Genomic DNA, 21,650 nt, shown 5'->3' with positions numbered 1-21,650 from the left:
GGATGATGTCCCTTTTGCTCTGGGGACTGACCCTAGGGTTGGTTTCCCATTGTGGGACAGGCCCCATGTTGGTGCTCAGCCTTGCAGGCTCCCCCCATGCCTTTCCTCCATGCAGGGGCATGGGGATGCTCTTCCCTGGACTGCTTCTGGGGGGCTGAGAAAAAAATGGACATCCCCAAGCTCAGGAGAAGCCTCTTGGAGGCCACCAGGCAGCCCTGGTAGGATGCTCCCATCTCAACCCTTGAAGTGGAAACCCAAGGGCACCCATTAGCTTCAAAAGGGGTTGAAAAAGTGAAAAAACAAACAAAAAAAAGGGACAACTACAACATACAACGCAGAATACATGCACCCATCATCCAAATCTTTGAGCTACAGTGAAGGATAAAGAGGGTAAAGACGCGGCCATATTCAAACAAAATTCTTTTATTGAAAGTGTAATGGAAATTTCTTCATATTGCTTTGATGAAATGAGAGACAGCAGCTGTAGACAAATATGCTTTTTTATAAACAAATGCAAATGGATAAGGTAAAAATAAAGCTTTTTTTTTTTTAACTTGTACCTTTAAGCAACATAATCACAATATATACACAAAGAAAGCTAAAATAAAGCTATGTTGAAACCAAAGCGTTTCAATCAATACATTAGATAATTACAGATTGTGTCAATAAATAGCCAGTTTTTAAACTGTTTAACAGGCAACTTTTTACACAGATACCGAGAAGGAAAAAAAAAAATATATTTACAATTCAGTGCCCTGGGGAAAAAAAAAAGATTAAAAAAATCTTTTTTTTTTTTTTTTTTGGCACCAACACAAATAAAAAGAATAAATTATAGAAAAAAAGAATCCACAAAGGCAGGAGTCTATCCCGGTCATTCATTTAAAAAAAGTGTGTGTGTATATATATATAAAATATATGTATATTTTATATATATAAATATATATATATGCAGAGAAACCTAGGAATGTTATAAAATATATTAGTGCCAATAAATACAGAACGGTACCAGACTTTCAACTGTCAGTATTTTTGATGCAGTCTGAAGGATAGAAACTACCACCTAGGAGATAACTGAAGGAGATTTTTCAGTCTAAAGAAACGACAACAACAACAACAAAAAATAATAATAACAATAATAGTAATAACAATAATTATATATATATATCCAGGAAATCCTCCATCTGCCAGTAGTATTCCTACAGTCGCCCTCCTGCCCGGCGGGGAGGTCTCCGGGGGTGATGCTTTGCAGGAGGATGAGGCAGCGAGCGCAGGGCAAGCACCCGCCCACGGCCATGGCGGGTCAGCTCCGCTTCCAAGTTGACCGGCTCAATACCAGAGAAGATGTACAATTAAATAGTAATAATAATGATTAAAAACACCCAAGCAACCCAGCCTTCACCATATTCGTACGCCAGAAGTTCCCCAAATTGCCGGCAGAAATAGCAGGTATACCCAAGAGCATCACCATCCCTGCTGTCGGGGATATAAACAGTTCAGCCAATGGAAAAATCCTCAAATCCGTATTTTGGGAGTCTCTGCATCTCCAGGAGCTTCCAAAACCAGGACATCCACCACCCCGCTCCCATGGCAGCAGGGGTGGGATGCGAAAGCTGGAACCTCCCTCAGTACCGGTAATGCCAGGGATCATTCCCATCACCAAATCTTACATTTTCCAAGGTGGAATTTAAAGCCGGTAGGTTTCAAAGCTGTTGGTTTTTTTAACATACCACTGGCGTAGGCACTTAGTGTCTCACTGACGTACAGATTTTATGTCCAGTTACATCTCATGGCCAAATAGTGTCATGTTCTCAGACTGATTTAAATAACAAATGGCCAAGAGGGCCTCTAATATTATTCTTAAACATGGTAATCTCTAGTCTTAAAAACCAAAAGCCTTCAAGCTTTTCAAACTTTCTTTTCAGGTGTTATTCTTTCTTCCCTCTAAAACTGTACTCAACGGATAAATAACCCAATAACCTTCATATCCACCTTTTTTTTTTTTTTTTCTATTTACCTACATAAAAAAGATATAAATAGTGTGACCCACTAGATTTTGGAGCTGTGATATCCTTGATGTTGGGGAGCACTCGCTGAGGAGCACGAGCACAGTGTTGCTGTTGTTGGCTTTGCTCTCCCAAAGACCCCCTGGGGCTGCAAAGGTCCTTATACTTACATCCCCACCCTTGCTAACAGTTCCTCTGCATATTCAGGCACCATAATTGATCGGGAAAGATCTCATGGCCAAATCCTTAGGAGATTAAATAAATTATTAAATAATTTATAAAAAGGGTTTGGGTTGGTTTTGTTTGTTTAGAGCTAGTTCATGTTATTTCTTGAATAGTTGAAGGTTTTGCATGTTGTGCTCTCCATCGCAGTATTATGGAGATCAGACACCATCATCATGTCTACAGATAGAAACCAAAGGACGCTGCACAAACGTTTGCCCCATCCCTCCCAGACGCTTGCATTCGGCTTTTTTGGAAATGTGAAGACAAGACCAAAACAGCCACCATCGTTCAGACTCAGAAAAACCATGGTCATCTACAGGATGGGTGCTGCTGAAGACATTATTGCCCTTCCAGGTCACTGACAAACCACAGTGCTATTCATGTACTACAGGTAGAAAATAAATAAATACAGATATATTATGCAAAAAAAATATGATTGTACACATAATACATCTGAGGTATTACCAATTTAAATAAGGTTTCATGCTAGTTCAAGCTTCAGTGGCTAGTTAAATTCTGGAATTTGCAATAAATAGGTGAAGAATGATTACGTATATAGTGTATGGATCTCTTTTGTAAACCTTGTCCGATTTAAACGTAAGAGTGTGTTGGGCTAACTCTTACGCAAACCACAAATTTTCACAATAAATACAGCTTCAAAAAGTTGTCTTAAAAAGTTCCTGCAACACTGAAACATGTCTAGAAGGGGCTGTGTGTACGACTGGCAATGTTAGCGAGGAGTATTTCTCAACAGGTCTTTTCATACAAAACACAAGGAAATTCATACGTGAAAGTCTTTTTCCCTCCCTCCCCATCCCACCCCATCATGAAAGTTTAGAAATTTTTGCACAAACAGCGAGAGAACTGATTGTAGCTGCAGTATGTCAAAACGTCCATGTTCTATAAAGACCAAAAATAGTTTGTTTGCTTAGAAAGTCCTTTTCTGGTTTTTTTCCTCCTTATTTTTGAGTAATGCATCATCCTTTTGGTGAAAGTTTGCCCGTACGACTACTCTTCGGTTTTCCTTCAGGCTGTTCCTTGCTGCTTGAGCCACACGGGCATTTCACACTTTCACCGTCTCCATCAGCGATGACTTGATGGCATCCTCCAAAAGTTGATTGTCTGTGAAAGGGGCCGGGGTTTCAGGGACGGATTCGGACAAACCGATAAGGGACTCCAAGAAACAGGAGCCCTGATCTCCGGCTTGTGGGAAACCTGGGAAATTAGGCAACTGAAACTGTAACGCTGAGAAGTTATCGAGGTTCTCGTACTCCTTTAAGGAGTTGTAAAGGGGTCCCAAGTTATAGTCCGAGAAGGACTGGAAGAAATCCAAGGAGTCAGAGGAAAGGCTGAGGTCGGCATAGCTCTTGGAGCAGGGCTCGGCCAGGGATGAGGCGCAGCAGGACAGTCCATCGCACCGCGCATGGGCAGGATCCTCCAGCAAACCCCCACCATCCTGGTTGGCATTCTCATCCAGGCACTCGGAGAGGTGGGACAAGTGGCCAGGGACAGGCTTGGCCTCGCTGCTGTGGTCCTCGATGAAGAAGTCGGTGGGGTGGAAGCAGCTCAGGTCATCCTGGCCATGGCCACCCTCTTCCTCAGCATCCGAGTCGTTGAAGTGGAGGATGCGTGCCAAGCCATCGTCGTCCACGTCCGACTGGGATTTGTCGGAGGGGAGGCTCTCATAGGGCTCCTCCAGGTCTTCGCTGGGGTGGGAGGAGATGGAGGAGTCCGTCATGTCGCTGCTGCAGCTGTTCTCCCCCAAGGCCTCCAGGTCAGGGCTGAACTGGAAGGCGGGTGCCAGCGGCACCGCACGCTCCTCCAAAGAGCCCTTCCCTGCTGCGCATCCCAATGGTGGGAGCCGTTCCCGAAAGGGGGGCTCAGCCTCTGCCACCTTCTCACTGCTCTGCTGCTGCTTCTCCAGCTCCAGCTTCATGATGGTGTGGATGAAGTGGGTCTGCACACGGGCCTGGTTGAACTCGATCCTGCCCTCAGTGTTGCCACAGCCATCCTTGGTGCAGCCGCAGGGGAAGGAGGTGTGATCCATCTGGCATGGGCAGAAGCAGAGGCAGAGGGTTAGGACCAAATCCAGAGGTGCAGGATTGAAACCGCCCATGACTCACCCACCCTGAGGAAACAAGTAACAGCTGAGGGGTCTAAAAGCAGGCTAAAAAAACCATAATAAAGTAATTTAAAAAGGCACCCTGTTCTTTTGAATGGTTGTCATAAAAAAGTTGGGTTTCAGTAAAACTGAAAGAAGAGGTTTCAAAAAAGCAAAATATAATGCTCCAAAAGAAGACAAAAAGGGGAAAACGTGAGTTTTTTATATATTGCATCATGGTATTTAATACCTGATCCATATCATGAGGTTCTGCCCCTAGCTGATAAAAGGACAAACTGCTCAACAGGCATCTGCAGCAACTTTATGTCCCTGTTAGCAGCAGCCGCTAGAGGGGGGCTGTGACCCACTCATGGAGCGCCCATCCTCCTGTGTGCACCCACCTGCCTGTGTAACCCACCCTACACCAGCCCCAGCCTGCAACCGCGGCACCAAGGGAGCCAGCAGCACCCCGAATATGGGATATGGCTCCCCAAGCACAGCTGGGCAGGCACCCATAACAAATAACATGAAAAATGTAATAAGCTAATGGAATACAGAGGTGGTCTGCACAGCTAGCTGCGGGCTGATGCTCAGCTGGCACTCCCACGTTTGCCTGCACACGCTGGGAGTTGTGACACACCAAGGGGAAATAAAACTAAAAATAAAAGCAGGGGGAGGAGGAGAAATCACAGCCTTGTGTGAGGAGCGAGAAGCTTTCATTTGCAAAGACATTCCACGTGGCCCATCTCCAACAGAAGACCAAGCAGGTACAATTCTCATGAGGACAGAAGGGGTGGGTGCATTCACGCTGCAGGCTCGGGCACACCCCCATGGCTGCAGCAGCAGCGTGGGGACGGCTGCACGTGTGATTTGGGAATCGGATGCTTCTGAGCAGCGTCTGCTTTGCAGCCTGGGGATCATCTCCAAGAGCTTTTCTTGCCTGCTTTGCTCTGAGCACAGATGGGAACAGATGTATTTTACAGGCTGTCCTAACTGTGTCCTGCTTGCTCAAACCCTCCCTGCTTTAACGTACACATCAGCTGGAGCCACAGCTTTTCCCCCATGCCCAGAGGTAAGGGCAGTACCTGACATTTAATGCCTGCCAAGCTGCAGCTGCAGGTCTCCGGGTCGCAGACCTCCCGGCAGTCGCAGCCACAGTCCTCCCGGGACAGGCGGATGTTGTGCAGCTCCCGCTTCTCCTCCTTGTCGATCTTCTTCACCCCCACGGCTTTCAGCAGCGCGCGTCTCTTCTTGGCAGGGTAGGGCTGGAGGAAAAAGCCATCCTCCAGGTCCACATTGCTGACTTCGATGTCATCGTCAGAAATATCTTCAATGGTGAGCTGGTTGGCCTCCTCCGACTCCTTCGTGCCATTCATGGTTAGCTAAGGGCAAACAAAATGGGCAAAACATTAAGGATGTGTTGGGGACAAAGAGTCATCAGCACCCCCAGGTCAGGAGAAACAAGAAAGGAAAGATCTGCCCCCCATGCTGGTGGATAACAGGACCAGCATCTGTGTCAGAGCCCCCAAAGACCTGACAGACACCTGACATGTGGAGTTCAGGGTCTTTTCCATCACTTTTCAAAGGTGTAGAACTGAGCTGAAAATCCCACACAGGAGCCTGTATCTTTTTTGGGACCCAAACAGGGTTAAGAACCAATGCTCCCAGGTCTCAGAGAGGCTTCTACTAAAAACTGGCCATTAACTAATGAGACGGACCAGCTCCTCATCAGCCCAGCCTCATGCTCCTACTCACTTTCCATTTCAATGCCTCCAACTTTTCCTCTTTTAATTTCTCTTCAAGTTTCACCCGACGAACATTTTCCTGCTCCTTTGAAAACTCCGCTAGCGTGAACTGCCGGGAGGAGCTGTGTTTGCTCACCATCCCCAGGGTACAGCCCCCGCGACTAGGCACGCTCGTGAACCCCTGGCAGCGTGGGAAGTAAAACACAGTGACCCGGTCAAACTCCACATTGTTCTTCTTTAGTCGCTTGGATTTCTTCAGGATAGATGTGGCTAAAAATGGGGGAAGAAAAAACCAGCACCAAGTCAGTACTGCCATCCTGCAGGCAGGATAGAAATACTACAAACAGGCTGTAAATATTACAAACAGGCAGGACTTGCAATTATTCACTCAACAGCGACATGACGGGACAAGGTTACAACATCACTTGATGGCTTCTAGTGTTTTCGGATCTAACACTTTAAAGGCAGGATGAGGCTGTAAAGGAAACTAAGCCAAATCCTGATGTGCATTGGAGTCACTGATCAGATTCACCCTAAGAAACGGCTGCTGCTTCTCTTTCCTGCCTGTCTTTCCCAAGGAAACATACATTTTCTTATTCTTCACATGCAGCAGAGCGTAACGAACAAGTAACAAACTATCCTACATGCCTGTCTTGCTCTAACCCCAAGCACCCTGCCCCAAATTCAAGAAGCTCATGTCTGCCAGAACACCAACACTCCAGTGCTGCATGGCTCCAGCTCTTGTGGCAGGGCAGAAAATAGCCAAAAAGGCTGTTTTTCTGGTACTTCCTTTCATCATCCACTGGGAGGAACTATGAATCTATAGCTTATTCTTGAGAGACTCATTTAAGAGCAGCTGCAAAGATGTTAATCTTTATGCAGGTGATCCCAGGGTAAACATGGCAATACATGACTCTGGTTTATCTTAAACTGCTGAAACACGCTACACACCATTTAAAGCGGAGCCTCTCCAGAGATACCTGGTTCTGCACATTTGCACATGCAAACGTAGCAGATGAAGCAGGACTAATTAACCAGGGCAGTTTCAGAGTCAATGAAGTTCCACGAATGCAGCTGGCCATGGAAAGCAACATGCAGTGGTACCGGGTTACAAAGCTGCCTTTTCTGCTGCATAAGCATGTCAGGGACAAGAGCAGCTATGCAGAAATTCAGTGGTGGGGTTTTTTGGTCCCATTTTCTTCTGGTGCAGGGATGCCTTGGTTGCCACCATGGAGAATAGGGGAAAAAATAACCCAGAAAGGCTTGGTGACTTCTGCAGGGCTGGATCTGAGCCCTCTTCGGGTGGCAGACCCGCAGGCAGTCCTACTGTGGTGAGCCAACCAAAAGGGCTGATGAAAACCCGAGGGGCTCAGCTGGTTTGGCTGACCCTGAAGGCTGGGAAAGTGTGAGACTGGACAGTTAGCTGCACCCATGTTTCACAAGTCTCACTTGCCAAAATACAGCATTTCAGTTTCACATGAAAAAACCCCAAGTGTTCACCCAGCTGCATCAGCAGCTTCTGCTGAAGAGCTGGGGGTTTCACACTGCTCCCTGCAGTCACTTTGATGGTATCTTTGCACTGCGCGTTGCATTTTCATAATAACCTTGACTCAATCTTCTAAAACATTAGCTCTTTATCAAAAGGCACGGTTAACTACCGCGATCATCTATCAGCTGAGCTGCTGCACTTTGGCATTTGCTTCTCTCTCCCTGCACCCCTCCTCCGAAATTGTTTTCCCATTCCTGACCCTTTTCCAATTGAGCCAGAGAATACAAAAAGTTCATTGTTTTGTCACAAAACCTGGGAAGACAAGCAAGAATGAGACTCTTTATTATTACAAGACTTCTAAAGCCTTTTCAGACCGCTGCGTGTTTGTGTATGTCTGCTAAGTAGACCTTAACTGCTATATACAGTGGGTGTTCAGTATAATTTACTAGGTCGGACTATTTCTTCTCTGTGAAGATGTTCCCCCATTGTATCTTTTATTTTTCCCTTCACATAGCAGATAAAGGATTTTACGAGCTTGCCTTCTGTGTGCTTCCCTAAAAGCTCTCAAAACTCATATTGCTGGGAAAACAAAATAGCATTTATCTGTACTAACAGCAGAGGCAATGTCAAACGTGTCATGTTCTTTGGCAAAGTACCCAACTTACGTAGGAAACGAGTTCTGAAATGGTAATTGCGCCACTGGTTAATCATTTTTTAAAACCAGCGTTATGGGCCTTTGCTGTCTGTTTAGTTTTTGGCTAAGGAATAGCTTAACAGGGGATTGACGGATGGTGGAATTGGTCCTACTGCACTGGCTTGGAGGCACCTGCATGCCTCTGCACACCCAGGTCCTTGGGTTTATACTCCTGGAAATCTGGACTTCACCAAAACATTGTAAGGAACGATAAATGCTGGGAGGAAGGGCTAAAGAAGACTACCCTGAGGATGCTGGCCCATTATAAAGCCAAGACAAATTGGTGTAATGACAGGGAGCTGCCGTTACAGCTGCTTCCACTCGTAAAGGTGTGCTCCAAGGGGGTCTCTGCACGGTGATGACTCACCACCAAGCTACAAAAAAACCACACAGATGAAAGTCTGATCCTGGGAAAGGGGTTGATGGAGATACTCACGGGTGAAGCTGGGCGTTAAGGCAGAGCTGGGCTTGGGCTCTCCGCGGGAGCTCTCCTCATCTGTCTCCCAGCCTGAAGACGCTGAAGAGGAGAGGGGGGAGCAGGAGGAGGAGGAGCAGTAGGTACTGTCATCCCCCAGCTCTTCATACTTCCTTTTCAATACCCCGCTCATGGTGATGCTGTACTTTTCATATAACTAGAAAACAAAGGAGAAAAGCAAATTAAGCAACGGAAATACCGGCAGTTTCTGGTGATGAGCAGGATGGCTTTAACCCCCAGCACGGCTTCTCCACGGCTATGGAAGGGTGATTCCCAGAAGTGCTCCCCCTAAAAACCACACCTTGCTACCCTTCCTGTGCACACCTGCTGAATCTCGCTCCCTTTTTACGATGCTGCAGAAAAACATGACTATCACACACAACAAACTGTCCAGAAACCAATTCAATCAACACAAATGTTACCAAAGAGTAAGTATTATATTGTGCTTACTAATTCTTTTATGTTAAATCCTCACGCAGATCGCTTTCTATGCAGTTACAGCTTTAACGTTTTGCTAATTACAAAAATAAGCCAGTTTGCAGAGTACAATCTGTTGGCATGATTTACTTGCTACAGCCCCCTGGGGAAACAGACTTATTAAATGAAGCACTGAAATACAAATATATCAACTGTGAAGAACAGCCCTTCTCCTCACAGTGCCTTTCATAGTCAGTCCTCCATTCAATAAGCTATTCTTGTTTAGGCTGGGTTATGTATCAAGCATAGCAGCAATTAAAAACAACGCAGCTAATTAAAAACAAAGGAGCTCTGTACTTGCCTAGATTCCTAAATTTCCTGCATGCTTTTCCCCTGCTCATCTTAAAGAAAAAAAAGGAAAAAAAAACCAACCCCAAAACCCAAGAACAAAAAACCCACCAAACCAACCAAACAACAAAAAACTTTGTTCCATCTTTTAACCTTTGCTTTTATAAAGTTTGTTGGGTTTTTGTCTCTTGAAATTGCACAAAAGCTGCATGCTTTGCCTACAATAGGCTAACAGATATCAGAGCCCACCTAACCTGGGATGATCTTGCCTAGGTGATGGACTGTTTCTCCTTTTAGATGCTGGCAACAGTGCACCAGATGCCCCTGCTCCAGCAGAAGTTACTGCTAGCTTATTTTGAAGCCAGTGAGCCATACCCAAAGCTGAGATCCAGGCTGCTGCTGGAGGAGCAACTTACTTTGACCCCATCCCACCAGGCTATAAGGCACAACCACAGTGTGAGAGATGCAGCCCCAGTCCAGAAACTTCCTCCAGCAAAAGGGGAGAGCCCCAGCGACGTGGGATGCTACCAGCCACCTCACCGATAAAACCATAGGTAATACACAAACCCTAAAGCATCCCTAAAATTCAGATGACACTGGGATAGGCATATACATCCCAGGAACACTGCCAGTGCAGATATAGGGTGCTAAACACCCAGTCCCCATCCCCCCTGCCAGCTGAAAGTCCCCCACCGGCCAAACTTCTTCTAACTGTAGCACTTTCTCACCTTCTTTTGCATGTCTGAAGTTAATTTAAGTCTCTGGAAAAAAAAAAAAAGAACAACCCCAAAACCAAAAAAACCCAACAAAACACTAACCCCGCCCTCCTGAGAGCCCTGAGCAGGCAGCACAGAAACCACACCGGCTTCAAAACCTCCCAACCATGGATTCTCAGTATCTCGATAGCGCCGCACAGTAACACGTAGCAGGATGGGAGCATGCACAGTGCCTTCAAAGCCCTGTGCCAACCCTCATTAATTATGTTTACCAACAGCTTCTCAGGAGACAATAGTCTCATAAAAGGTCAAAAAACCCCTGGGTGAAGTAGCTCCTTAGCCTGAAAAAGTTAATCATTCCCTGCAATGCACGCCTATAGGGCCAGTGCATCCCCTACAGCCCCCTGAACCTGTGGGCTGGGAAGAAGTGATCCCCTCCATCCCTCCTCCTCCTCCTCCTCGGCAGCCCCATAGCTGCATGTGGTTTTGCCACAGAGGGGTTGTTGGGTTTTTGGCCTTAATCCAAAAGATGGGAAAAGTGGATTTGGCCACCCTCCAGCCCCAGCAGCTCATGTCCTACCTGATACGTGGGTTAACCCATTCTCTTCCTGCATCGCAGCAAAGCAGAGCTCACAGGCAGCCACGATGCCCAAACCAGCTACCTGGCTGTATTTACAAACTTTGCTCTGTTTTACATTTGCTTTAAGAAACCACCAGAGCAAAGAAGCCCTCTGAATCCATGGCAGGGGTCCAAACCAAAGCCTGAGCTGCAGCCAGAGGTTTGTTCATCCCAGCTGACCCCATCATCCACCCAGAGGGGACAAAATCTTTGCAAAAAAAATCATGCGCATGGCTTGAAAGAGCATCAGCTCGTGCCACAAAGCAACTGCTCACTGCTCCAAAAGACACCTCACCTCCAAAGTTGCCAGTGAAGGATGCCACTGTCTAGCCAAGGGAGGGAGAAACCAGCTCCCCAAAAAGCCCGCAGGACACATGTCCTATGGAAATGCCCTGGAGAGGCAATGTTGACCACATCCAAGCCTCACAGGAGACACTGGAGGGTGCTGGAGCAGCCAAGATCACACTGCTGAAATGGATAACTCAAGCATCCATTTCTACTGAGACTTACGTGGTCTGCAGGACTGCCAGAGAAGCGAGAAGGCGGGAACCATGATGCTGCAGAGCAACACAGCCCTGACACTCAGGTCTCCTGCAAACCCAACAGCGCCCATCATGAGCCACGCTGCCTCCCTGAAACCACACAGCAAGAAAAAAGCCAAAGCGTTTTCCCCCAGCGAGCTAACCGAATTAACACAAACTCTGAGCCAGAGCCAAGGCAAGCTGTGTATGAGATGGTGCAATTTTATTTATTGTTTTAAAATACTATCATCCCTGATTAGCCACGTCTGGCAGAAGGATGAAGGGAGGTGTGTGCATCTCCCATTTATGAGAATAAGTCAAATGCATAGAAAAAAACACCTTTGGCATGCCGTCTTATTCAAAACACCTATTGTTTTGTTAATGCAAAGTAAGAGTCGTGCAAACATGATTCTCAATTAATGGGAAAAAACTGGTGAACCTGCTCCCCACCAGCCAAAACACATTAATTTACCCCCAGAAAGCCTTCCCCTTCTTTGTTGATTTATGGCTGAGACGTTTTCCAGGTTGAATATTCAAATCCTTCTCAGCAGCTATACACAATGTAGTGGGGCTGCACCCATTGGTGTCTACTTGCATCCGCCCCCAAAATATCCTCCAGACAGGGGTTTTGCTGTCAAGGCAAAGGTGATCCTCTCTTCCCCTTCTCACCCCAGCACTTGGGAGCAGAATTCAGAATTCACAGTGATTTGGACACTGCCATGTCACTGAAACCACTGGCCACTCAGCCAAAAAACCCAGAGGCCAGTTCAGACACAGTGAGGATATTTTAATTGCAGTAATGCTGCAAGTAATGTTAAATCCACACTGACGTCTTTCTTATAAGGAAGTCCCCAAAATGTGTACAGCAGCATGGAAAAAACATAATATATATATATATGTATATATGTATCTGTGCTTGCCACTGCAAATCTCAGCAGGCACCGAGTGCAGGATTTTACCACCTTCTCTTTTTTTTTCTTTTTTTTTTTTTTTTTTTTTACATAACCTGAAATAAAATAATCCTATCTTCCTTTCAGTTGCCAAAAAAGACATTCTGTTCTTGGCTAAGACTTCTTACTCATCTATTTTACTGAAAACAGCTTTTGGAACAAGTACATAATGCAATGGATCAAACCCGCAGGAATTCCTCTCTGGCACCAGAACTCCCACTATCCTGGGAATACTTTCTAACAAATATTTAGCCCAGATGTGCATTCCTTTCTTTTTCTCTCCCTCCCCCCTTTTTTTTTTTTTCTTTTCTTAAAGCATTAAAGTTTGGGTGGGGGGAGTAGGGAGGTGGTGGCTGTCTAGTTGGGGGGAAGGGAATCAAATCTGCAAAGTCCCATTTCTGGTGCTCGGCAAGTCACAGGGTAAAGCCCTAATACACTGGAATGTGAGGAATTAATGTTTTAACTATCCTCCTCTTGGACGACGTCTCAACAGTAAATATTTCGAGTAATTTAGACTTAAGAAGGTTTGGCATTTGTTAAGCCAAGCACAGAGGAAGGCGACTACAACCCCTTCCAGTGTCCACTTAGTCCATTTATAAGAGACTGCACAAAGAGGCATCAAGGCTTTGTGCAGAAGTATGCAGAGATGTTTCAGCGTTATACTGTGGGGCTGTAGATGTGCTTTGCACTGGGCAGGGAATGCAGCAGTGCAAGCGAGGCAAAGGGAACTTCTCCCAGCAAGTCCAGCGGCTCTGTCTGCTTGTGCCACAATTCCCTCAGTACTGGAGAAGAACACCTATGAGCAAGAATATTTTAAATTTTGGGGTTTCTGCCAGTGGAGCATCCTAAAGAATGGAAGGATCCCAAATCTGTGCATAAGCTATTGAAAGAAAACTTTCTTCTGCAAAGCAATTTGGGTAAAAAACAAACAAACAAAAAAACCCCAGACCTCAGTGCAACGCACTAGAAGTATTTATTTTCCAGTGACTTTTTGAGCCGGTTTGCCAACTTTACAAGCACAGCCGTCTGCCTGCAGCCTAGGAAGGCAAGGTGGACTATTCCCGGCACACTGGGACAAGGGCTCAGGCGCCAGCAGCGAGTTAACAACTCTGCTGAGCCATGAGTCAGAGCAGCTCCCGCTCCCTCCCCCAGAGCCGCAGTGGCTGTGCAGGTCTAGCAGGAGTAAATATTAGTTTAAAAAACACCACTGCATATTTTAGCCAGGTACGGCTCCAAACACGACTTGTGCTGCAAACCTGCAGGGGGCTTGGGGTCACTGCTGATTTGCACGCTGCTGCTTATTGCGGGTCAGGCGACCTTGGTGCAAGTATCACCAAAAACTGGTGTGGAGCTGAACTTCCCAGTTAGCTATCCCAGATATTTGATGTCTAACGCAGTGGTGATTCCAGTGACGCCTCTGGGTTTCCTAATAATCACCACGCTATCAACACTGATTCATTGCTCGTTCATTTAACTATTTTAATTCTTTGCATATTTACCTAAGTGGTTTCCCCAGTGCCGCTGTGACAGCCTCCACGATGACAACACTTCCCAACTTGAGGGCTGACTGGGATCACCCCATTGGGACCCTCCAAGGGACGGTCCTGCTCGTGTTCCCAGCCATGCGAGCTGTGCTTTCCAGTTCAGACCAGATTATTTTCACCCAGCTGGGTCTAAGGTTTCATAACCTTGCTCTGGTTAAAAATAGCCTCTGCCTACTATGCAACAGCAAAATCCAAAGTACCCCGTGCCGCGGAGCAGGAGCATGAATCAGTTCGTAGCACCACGAGTTTATTCTCCTGCCAGAGACTGAACAGGCAAAACGCCTTCCCCGGGAAGAGCATCAGAAGCATTTTCTCCATCTACTAATTTCCAGAAGGCCACAAAGAAAAGGGCTTTTCAGATTTTTTTTCTACCAAGCCCTTACTTCTCGCTGACAGCTTGAAAGATAAATAAGAAACATTAGCAAATACATTAAAGGTTATCTGACACGGGCCGAATGAAACGAGGTTCAAATGTACTCGGCGCAGATTGTGCTGTAATAAATATGAAAACAGCAAAGTGTGCTTTGTCTAGGAAAATCCTCTATTTGATTACACCTCATGAATAATTCACACCAGGTTTCCATATTTGTCCTCCTGTAGGTACACGCTGTGCATTACCTTGCCTGCTATATATACGCACGCATTTCCTGCGTTGAATTATTAAAGGCTTGCCGGGAGCTGCAGAGTCTCTCCTCTCCGCACAGAGAACAAACGCACCATCCCGAAAATTAACCCCCCAACCTCGACGGGCCTCATCTGCAAAGTGCTCAGCAGAGGAACAATAAAAATATTCTCAGGGGGAGAAAGAAATAAAGAAAAAGAAGAAAAGGAAATAATAACTGCTGATGGGTTCCCCGTAACAAATTACAAGACTCTGAGGTCTGAGGATGGCCGTGGGGGTTTTCTCCCCATCCCACCGAGGCGCTGTCAGTAAAGACGTTGGCGAGGCAGGGCTGCTTTAGGAAAGGGCTGTCCCTACATGTCAGCCTCTTCCTACAGCGACATTATGTAACTCGAAGGTGACAGACACTTCGAAGGATGCGGGGGGGGGGGGGGGGGCGCAAAAATAAAATATGCACTGAGAAAACTTAGGAGGTTCCCACACACACACATTCTTTTCCCCTTTTCTCAGGTGCGCTGTAAAAACCCCGATTTTTTATTTCGGGGGATGGGGGTGTGGGGGGGCGCTCCCCGTCCCTCCGTCGGTCCATCCGTGCGCCGGTCGGTAGGTGTTGCTGTAGCGACGGGAAAGCATCCCCAGCCGGGCAGATTTGGGGAAGAGCAAGCCGGCAAGGCTAGCCTCCCCCCTCTCCTACCCCGCCGCCTTTCTTTCAACATCAGAAAATTGGAACCGCAGCCGTAAAGATGGAGCAAAGCCTTAACTGACACGGGGGAAACTCAGCGATACCCGAATAAATACGGAGGTATTTGTATGTGTGTACAGCACAGCGATGTCTGCCGATGGGGAAGAGCGGGAGGGCCGGGGAGCAGCGGAGCCCCCTCCCCAGGAGCGCGGCCCCGCTGCCCGGACCCTTCCTCCGGACAGCCCCGGTCCCCGCGCTCCCATCGCCCCGGGCAGGAGCAGCCCGTCCAGACGGCGCCGCTGCGCCGCGCCTGCGGCGGTGTAACCGACACGGACCCTTCGGCGGCGGGGCAGCGGGACGGGCTCCCACCGGGACCCCCGACAGCCGCGGGCACCGCGGCGGGCAAGCGCCAACCTGGCTCGCAGCCGGACCCTCCAACGGCCGCGCACCGCGGTCCCGGAGCACGGCGGTGGGGAGCCGCTTCCCCCCTCATCCCTACCCTATTCCCCATCCCCATCCCGGCGGGGCCCTACCTGCGGCGGCGTTGGCGTTGTCGGCAGCGGCGGCGTTGTGTCCCGGAGCGGCGCGGCGGGTCCGGCTGCAGCGGCGGCGCCTCCCGCTCTGCCGCTGCCGGGGCTGCGCCGCGCGCGCTGCCCTTTTTCGTCAGTGGAAAACTCCGGGCTCTGACGCAGGCGGTGACAGGCGCGGGGCCGGCGCGCGCCCGGCCCGCCCGGCTTCCTGCCACCGACCTCCCCCCGCACCCGCCCGCCCCGCACCTCCCCTCGGGCGGGGCCGCTGAGTCAGGGCCCGCGGGACGCCCCGCCCCGCCCCGCGCCGCTCCGCCCGCGGCACCGCTGCGGAGACAGGGGGAGCGCACGGAGTGAATGGGGAGGGGGCTGCAGGGGGACATGCACCCCAATATGGGTTGTCGGCTCCAACGCGGGGGCTGTGTCCCACCAGCGGGTGGGGAACAGCTTGGAGTCAAAATGCGTTTGAGTACCGCAGCGGGCTGGGGATCCCCAAGCGAGCGTGGACCCCAAAAGGGGTTTGGGTCGTTCAAGGGGTTTGGGTGATTCCAGGGGTTCAGAGCTCACTAAACCACCCCCCCCACAGGCACAACTTGGACCCCAAAATGGATGTGGGTCCCACAAAGGGGGGGGGGGGGAACCACTGGCGCAGCTTGGACCCCCATGTGGCTTTGAGTACTGCAGGGGGCAGGGGATCCCCAGGCAAGCGTGGACCCTGAAAGGAGTTTGGGTGATTCAAGGGGTTCAGAGCTTACTAAGATACCCCCACAGGCACAGCTTGGCCCCAAAATGGTTGTGGGACCCAATGTGGGGGTTATGTTCCACAAATGGGCTGGGGAACAGCTTGAACTCAAAATGCATTTGAGTACTGCAGAGGGCTGGGGGCTCCGAGGCAAGCGTGGACCCCAAAAGGGGTTTGGGTGGTTCAAGGGGTTCAGAGTCCACAAAGGTCTGGGCAACCACAGGCACAGCTTGAACCCCAAACCAGAGAGGGGCATCACTTTGAGCCACACAGAGGTTTACAGCCTACAAACAGACTGGGCCCCTGGAAGGGGTTTGAACCCCACAGAGAAACATAGGCACAGCTTGGACCCCAAAGTGCATTTGAGTACCAGAGGGGGCTGGGGATCCTGAAGTAGGTGGGGACCCCGAACAGGGTTTGGGTGCTTCAAGGGGTTCAGAGCCCACAGAAGGTTGGGGAACCACAGGCACAACTTGGACCCAAAAGTGGATTTGTGTCCCACAGGGGGTTTGGGGCCCACAGGCAGGCTTTGGCTCCTGAAAGGAATTTGGATCCTGCAAGGACTTTGCTTCCCCACGAGGTTTTGGGGATGCATAGGCACAGCTTGGACCCAAAACCAGAGTGGGGCATCACAGGGGCTTTGAGCCACACAGGGGTTCAGGGCTCACGAGCAGACTTGGTCCCTGGAAGGGGTTTGGACCCTGCAGAGTTTTGGGGACCCACAGGCAAAGCTTGGATCCCAGAACAGATTTGGGCACCGCAGGGGGTTAGGGCCCCACAAAGGTTTTTGGATCCATGAGCCTAGGTTGATCCCTGAAAGGGGTTGGAGCCCCACAAGGAGTTTGGGACTCACAAAGGGATTGGCCTCCACAACAGCTTCAAGCCCCACAAGCAGTGGCCTTCAAAAGTGATTTGGGCTCTACGGAGTGCCTGGGACCCACAAGCAGCCTTAGACCTTAAACAGATTTGGGCACAAGAACGGATTTGGATCTCACAAGGAATTTGGGATCCATGGGCAAGGCTTGGAGCCCCAAACAAATTTGGGCCCCACAGGGATTTGGAATCCACAAGCAAGATTTGGCCCCCCACAAAGGATTTGGGCCCCATAAGGGGTCCAGAAGCCAGATTTGGTCCTCAGAAGGGTTTCTGGACACTAAAGGAGATTTGGCACCCACACAAAAGCTTGACACCTGGAAAGGATTGGGGCCTCTCAGGGGTTTTGGGCCCCAAGGGAATTTGGGTTCCTAAAAGGGACTTAGGCTCCATGGGAAGGGTTGGCTGCAAAAATGGGTTTGAGCCCCAAAAGCAAGAGTTGCCCCCAAAGAGAATTGAGTCCCCATAAGGGACTTGGGCCCTACAAGCGAGGCTTGAGCCCCAGAGGGATTTAAGGCCCCACGAGCAGGCGACATGATTTTGGGGAATTTGTTTCCCAGCACAGCTAGGATGAAGGGGAGTGTCCAGGAGCTGCACCAGGTCACTCCTCAGCTCTGGTCACTGCAGCGTCCAGCGAGGACCTTCCCATGCTTCCCACTGACCACCAGGAGCTTTCAGAGAGCTGCACCACTGGGATTAAACCCCTTGCAGTGGTAGGCAAGGTGCAGACTGACCCGGCATTTCCCAATTTCGGCACTTGGCTGAACTTTCACCCCATGAGCTGGAGCTGGGCCAGCAGCCAGTGGCATGGTCAGAGTCCCCGGGCTGTGAAGCTGCCTGTTCTCAGGGCAGCTCTTTAAAACATAGCTCAGCTGTACCCTGCAGGGTTTGCGTACAGTCAAACTGCAGCAGTCCCTGTATAGAACCAAGTCTGTGGAGGTGGGAGGACTTGCCTCTTCCAGATCCACAGAGGAGCCTGAAAACAGCCAAACCAGGGTCTCCTCAACTCCACCTCTGCGTCCAGCCTCAAAGGGGCTGCTCACCCCCTTCCTACACCAAGATCTCGCTTTGATCCTTCGCTTGCCATAGCTTCAACTCAAAATCGGACAGTCAGGTTGGATTTGCCTCGGCCTAGAAGGTGGATGAAGCACAGGAGGGATGAGTTGAGATTTTGCTTCAAGTATACAAATGTTGTGGAGGCAATACGTAATTCTAGATGGTGCCCTGATGACGGGTGGGTCCTGTCTTTGAGGCACGGGGGCCTTCCTGAATATGCCGGTGTACAGCACTCGATCGTCAAAGGAGTGGTTTTCCTGAGGTTTCATTTACCATGTTTGGACATGGCCATGATTAATATTTCCTAACAGGAAGGCGTCATGCATGCAGGCTTTCCTCTTCAGGGTTTGGGTCGAGGGTGACCAAGTTCAGGTTATACAGTGGCTCCTCACTTCCTCTGCCTCCGAGGCTACACCCCGGCTGGTGGCTGCCTCCCCGCCAGCCCAGCCCAGCCACCAGTCGCCCTCCCAGGGCCTCCAGTCGCCCATTGTGGAGCCCAGAATGGCTACTGGTGCCGGTGAGGTGCCACCACACAACCCCTGGGGACCTGGGGAGCTTCGATACGACAGGACCAGGACATGATATCCCCTACCTATATACCATGTCTGTGAGATAAAGGGGTGGTCATTTGTCACCATCCCTAGGCTGAGTTTTGAAAGAAACCCAGGGCACAGGGGAAAGGAGTTATCCTGGAAAATGGTCACAAATGCTGCCGAGGATCTCCAGTTACACATTTTGTCTCTTGCTTTTCTTAGTTTTAATGAAAGTAGAGCCACTGTGAGATAGAGTCCCATGTAGGACAGAAATTATTTAGCAATTCAATCAGGTGATAAATGAACAATTCTGACCCCAAACTATCCATATTTTTGTGTGTGAAAGAAAAGGGGGGTTTGAAACAAACTTTCTGTCTCTTCTTTATGAAGCAGCATTTGTTTTTGTTTTAAAATCAGCCTAAAAGCACTACTACGTAAATAAGTGGAAGCTTACACAGAAGGATAAATAGCCCTCAACCAATATGTTTTCCTGTTCAGGTTGAAAGAAATATCTCAGTTTGACTCAACGTGTATTTTGCTGTTGTGTCTCCAAGTCTCCTTCCTTCAACAAATGAATTCAAGAGAGAGAAAATAAATAAAATCTGTTTCTCTTTAACCTGAGCTGTGTTGGTTTGTTTTTTTAACATGGCTTTTCCTTCCACCTCTCGAGGAGCATCGTTCTCTCCCTGCACAGCTGGAGCTGCTTGCAGCCCCTGCACCCAGGAAAGCCCTTGCTCCTTTGGCAAAGGCTGCTGGCAGCACTGGCCCAGAGCTGGTTTCCCTGGCCGGGTGCCACATGAGCACTGCTCCGGCAGGAGGAAATTCCCTGCTGACCGGCTGCAGCGGGGATAAGTGGCCTGGCAGCGAGCAGCAGCCACAGACCAAGTGCAGGGAGTGGGTAGCCCAGCGGGACAAGATCAGAGGAGGATGCTGTGTGATACCCTGGGTGGTGAGATAAGAGGTGTGAGGTGGACAAGCTCTGGATGTCAGGCTCCTTGCTGCCTGTTTTGTGCTTGCCCTGCAGCAAGAGAAGCGCTTTCCCTGGAGTCAGCAGCCTCTTGGTGCTTAGAGAATAGATAAATCTGGACTATCTGGGTTTGGAGATAAAATTTCTCTTCCTAGTTTTATGTATACATTCTGAGCACGGTTCTGAAAGGGCTTATTGCCTGTATCTGTCTGTGGATGCGTTGCTGAGCACTGTAGGAACCCATCAGAGAAAGAATATGGGGACATGGGAAAAGAAACCACCACTGAACCAACCTCTCTTGAGCAATCACATGTCCAGCATCACCCCCAGCCAGCACCGTAGCCCTGACTCGCCCCATGGCCCCAACTCGTCCTATTTCGCACTCAGATAAAATGAATGCTTTGCTTTTATAACACATTGCGCAATGGCAGTGGCAATGAACTGCTGCAGCTGCTCATAGGCTACCTGTCTTGGTGCCAGGACTCCTTCCCACCCACTGTGGCTGAAACACAAGTTGAACAAGGGTTTTTTTCCCTGAAAGTTGGATGTAAAGGTGGCAAAGCAAAGACTTTTTTTCGTCCATGCTCTGGGCTATTCACACATCTGTGCTGGGGCAGCCTTGAGTGGGTGAGTCTGGCCATGCAGATGCAATGGAAGCTGTACTGCAGTTTCCATGTGATGGAAGGTGCCCTGCAGTTTCCTCATTGATTTTACACCAGCACAACTTCATCAGCTTCTGCGAAACTGCTCCAGATTTGAGCTGATGCTGAAAGACAGTCAGATCTCTAGCATTTAAAGCCTTATACGCTGTGCTGTTATATTTATTATTTATGCATTTACTGAAACGTGTTTTCTTCATGCATTTCGCTATGCTGTCAATCCTTGATAGAGATAGGGGCATCATAATATAGTGTTCTCCCAAGAGTACAGGCGCCCTGTACACTTGAGAGATGGAGAATGCGACCTGTTTGCTGAGGAGTGCTGGTAGAATTGTTAGATTCCCAACAAACATGCAAAAATCATCAACCTGAGTGAATAAGTGTTAATTTAAAATGCAGGCATGACATGGGAATTGTGAAAGTGCTGTGTAGTTTCAGCCACTCGCTAGCAATGGTTAGCAGCAAGGAAAATATGTATGACCAAAAAAAGGTGTTATCCAGACAGCTGAATTCAAGCGTGACACCTGTGTCCTCAATTAACCCAACTAATCGTTAACTTTGGTGTCAACAGAAACTCTCACACCAGGATATGGAGATGGGAAATGCATGAGTGCTGTGTTTTTCACTCCTTGACATTTTGTGAGTTGTCTGTTTTAGCGCTGAAATGTCTCAAGTGATGGGACTGTTGCAATTTCTCTTTCTAGGGTATGGCTCTTGCACAATAATTGAATCTCTGGCTTTCAAGTGTAATTGCCAATGACAGTACCTCCAAAGTTGCTTTTTCATGCTCAACTGTTCTGTCTCCTGGCAGAAAGGGCTTCCAGAGAAATAAAGAAGCCAGGGAAGAGCTGCGTGTGGCAGCAAAGGCAAGAAGCAGTAATACAAACTCCATCCTTCCCCCAAGCAGGGACAACAACAGTCCCTAAACATTGAGCCAGACTGAAATACGCCACAGTCCTGGATGCCTAACAGTCCCTGAAGGAAACGGTAGCTTACAGTACAGCTCCATCATTACCAGACTCGTTGGAAAATGGTAATTTTTCAGCACTAGGACCTGTCTCCTGCTCCAGGTTGGTAATTGGTGGTGTTGGCAGTGAGCCAGGCAGCACTAGCAGCTCTGTCTTGCGGGGACAAAAACCTCC

The 21,650-nt window shown here is 48.8% G+C and overlaps 1 protein-coding gene across 1 annotated transcript; it reads right to left on the bottom strand.

Annotated features, from left to right (window-relative positions):
• Nucleotides 1–411: 411 nt before the first annotated feature.
• CSRNP1 (cysteine and serine rich nuclear protein 1) lies at nucleotides 412–15,912 on the bottom strand. The gene is made up of 5 exons (XM_030496081.1): nucleotides 15,685–15,912; nucleotides 8,694–8,889; nucleotides 6,085–6,344; nucleotides 5,415–5,711; nucleotides 412–4,275 (listed from the first exon to the last, which is right to left on the bottom strand). The coding sequence occupies exons 2-5, from the start codon at nucleotides 8,863–8,865 to the stop codon at nucleotides 3,292–3,294; spliced, it is 1,713 nt and encodes a 570-aa protein (XP_030351941.1). The 5' UTR covers nucleotides 8,866–8,889; nucleotides 15,685–15,912; the 3' UTR covers nucleotides 412–3,291.
• Between the last annotated feature and the right edge of the window lie 5,738 nt (nucleotides 15,913–21,650).

This window comes from Strigops habroptila, chromosome 1 (genome assembly GCF_004027225.2).
Source record: "Strigops habroptila isolate Jane chromosome 1, bStrHab1.2.pri, whole genome shotgun sequence".
Lineage (NCBI taxonomy): Eukaryota > Metazoa > Chordata > Aves > Psittaciformes > Psittacidae > Strigops > Strigops habroptila.
This window is presented reverse-complemented; position numbering and strand designations above follow the sequence as displayed.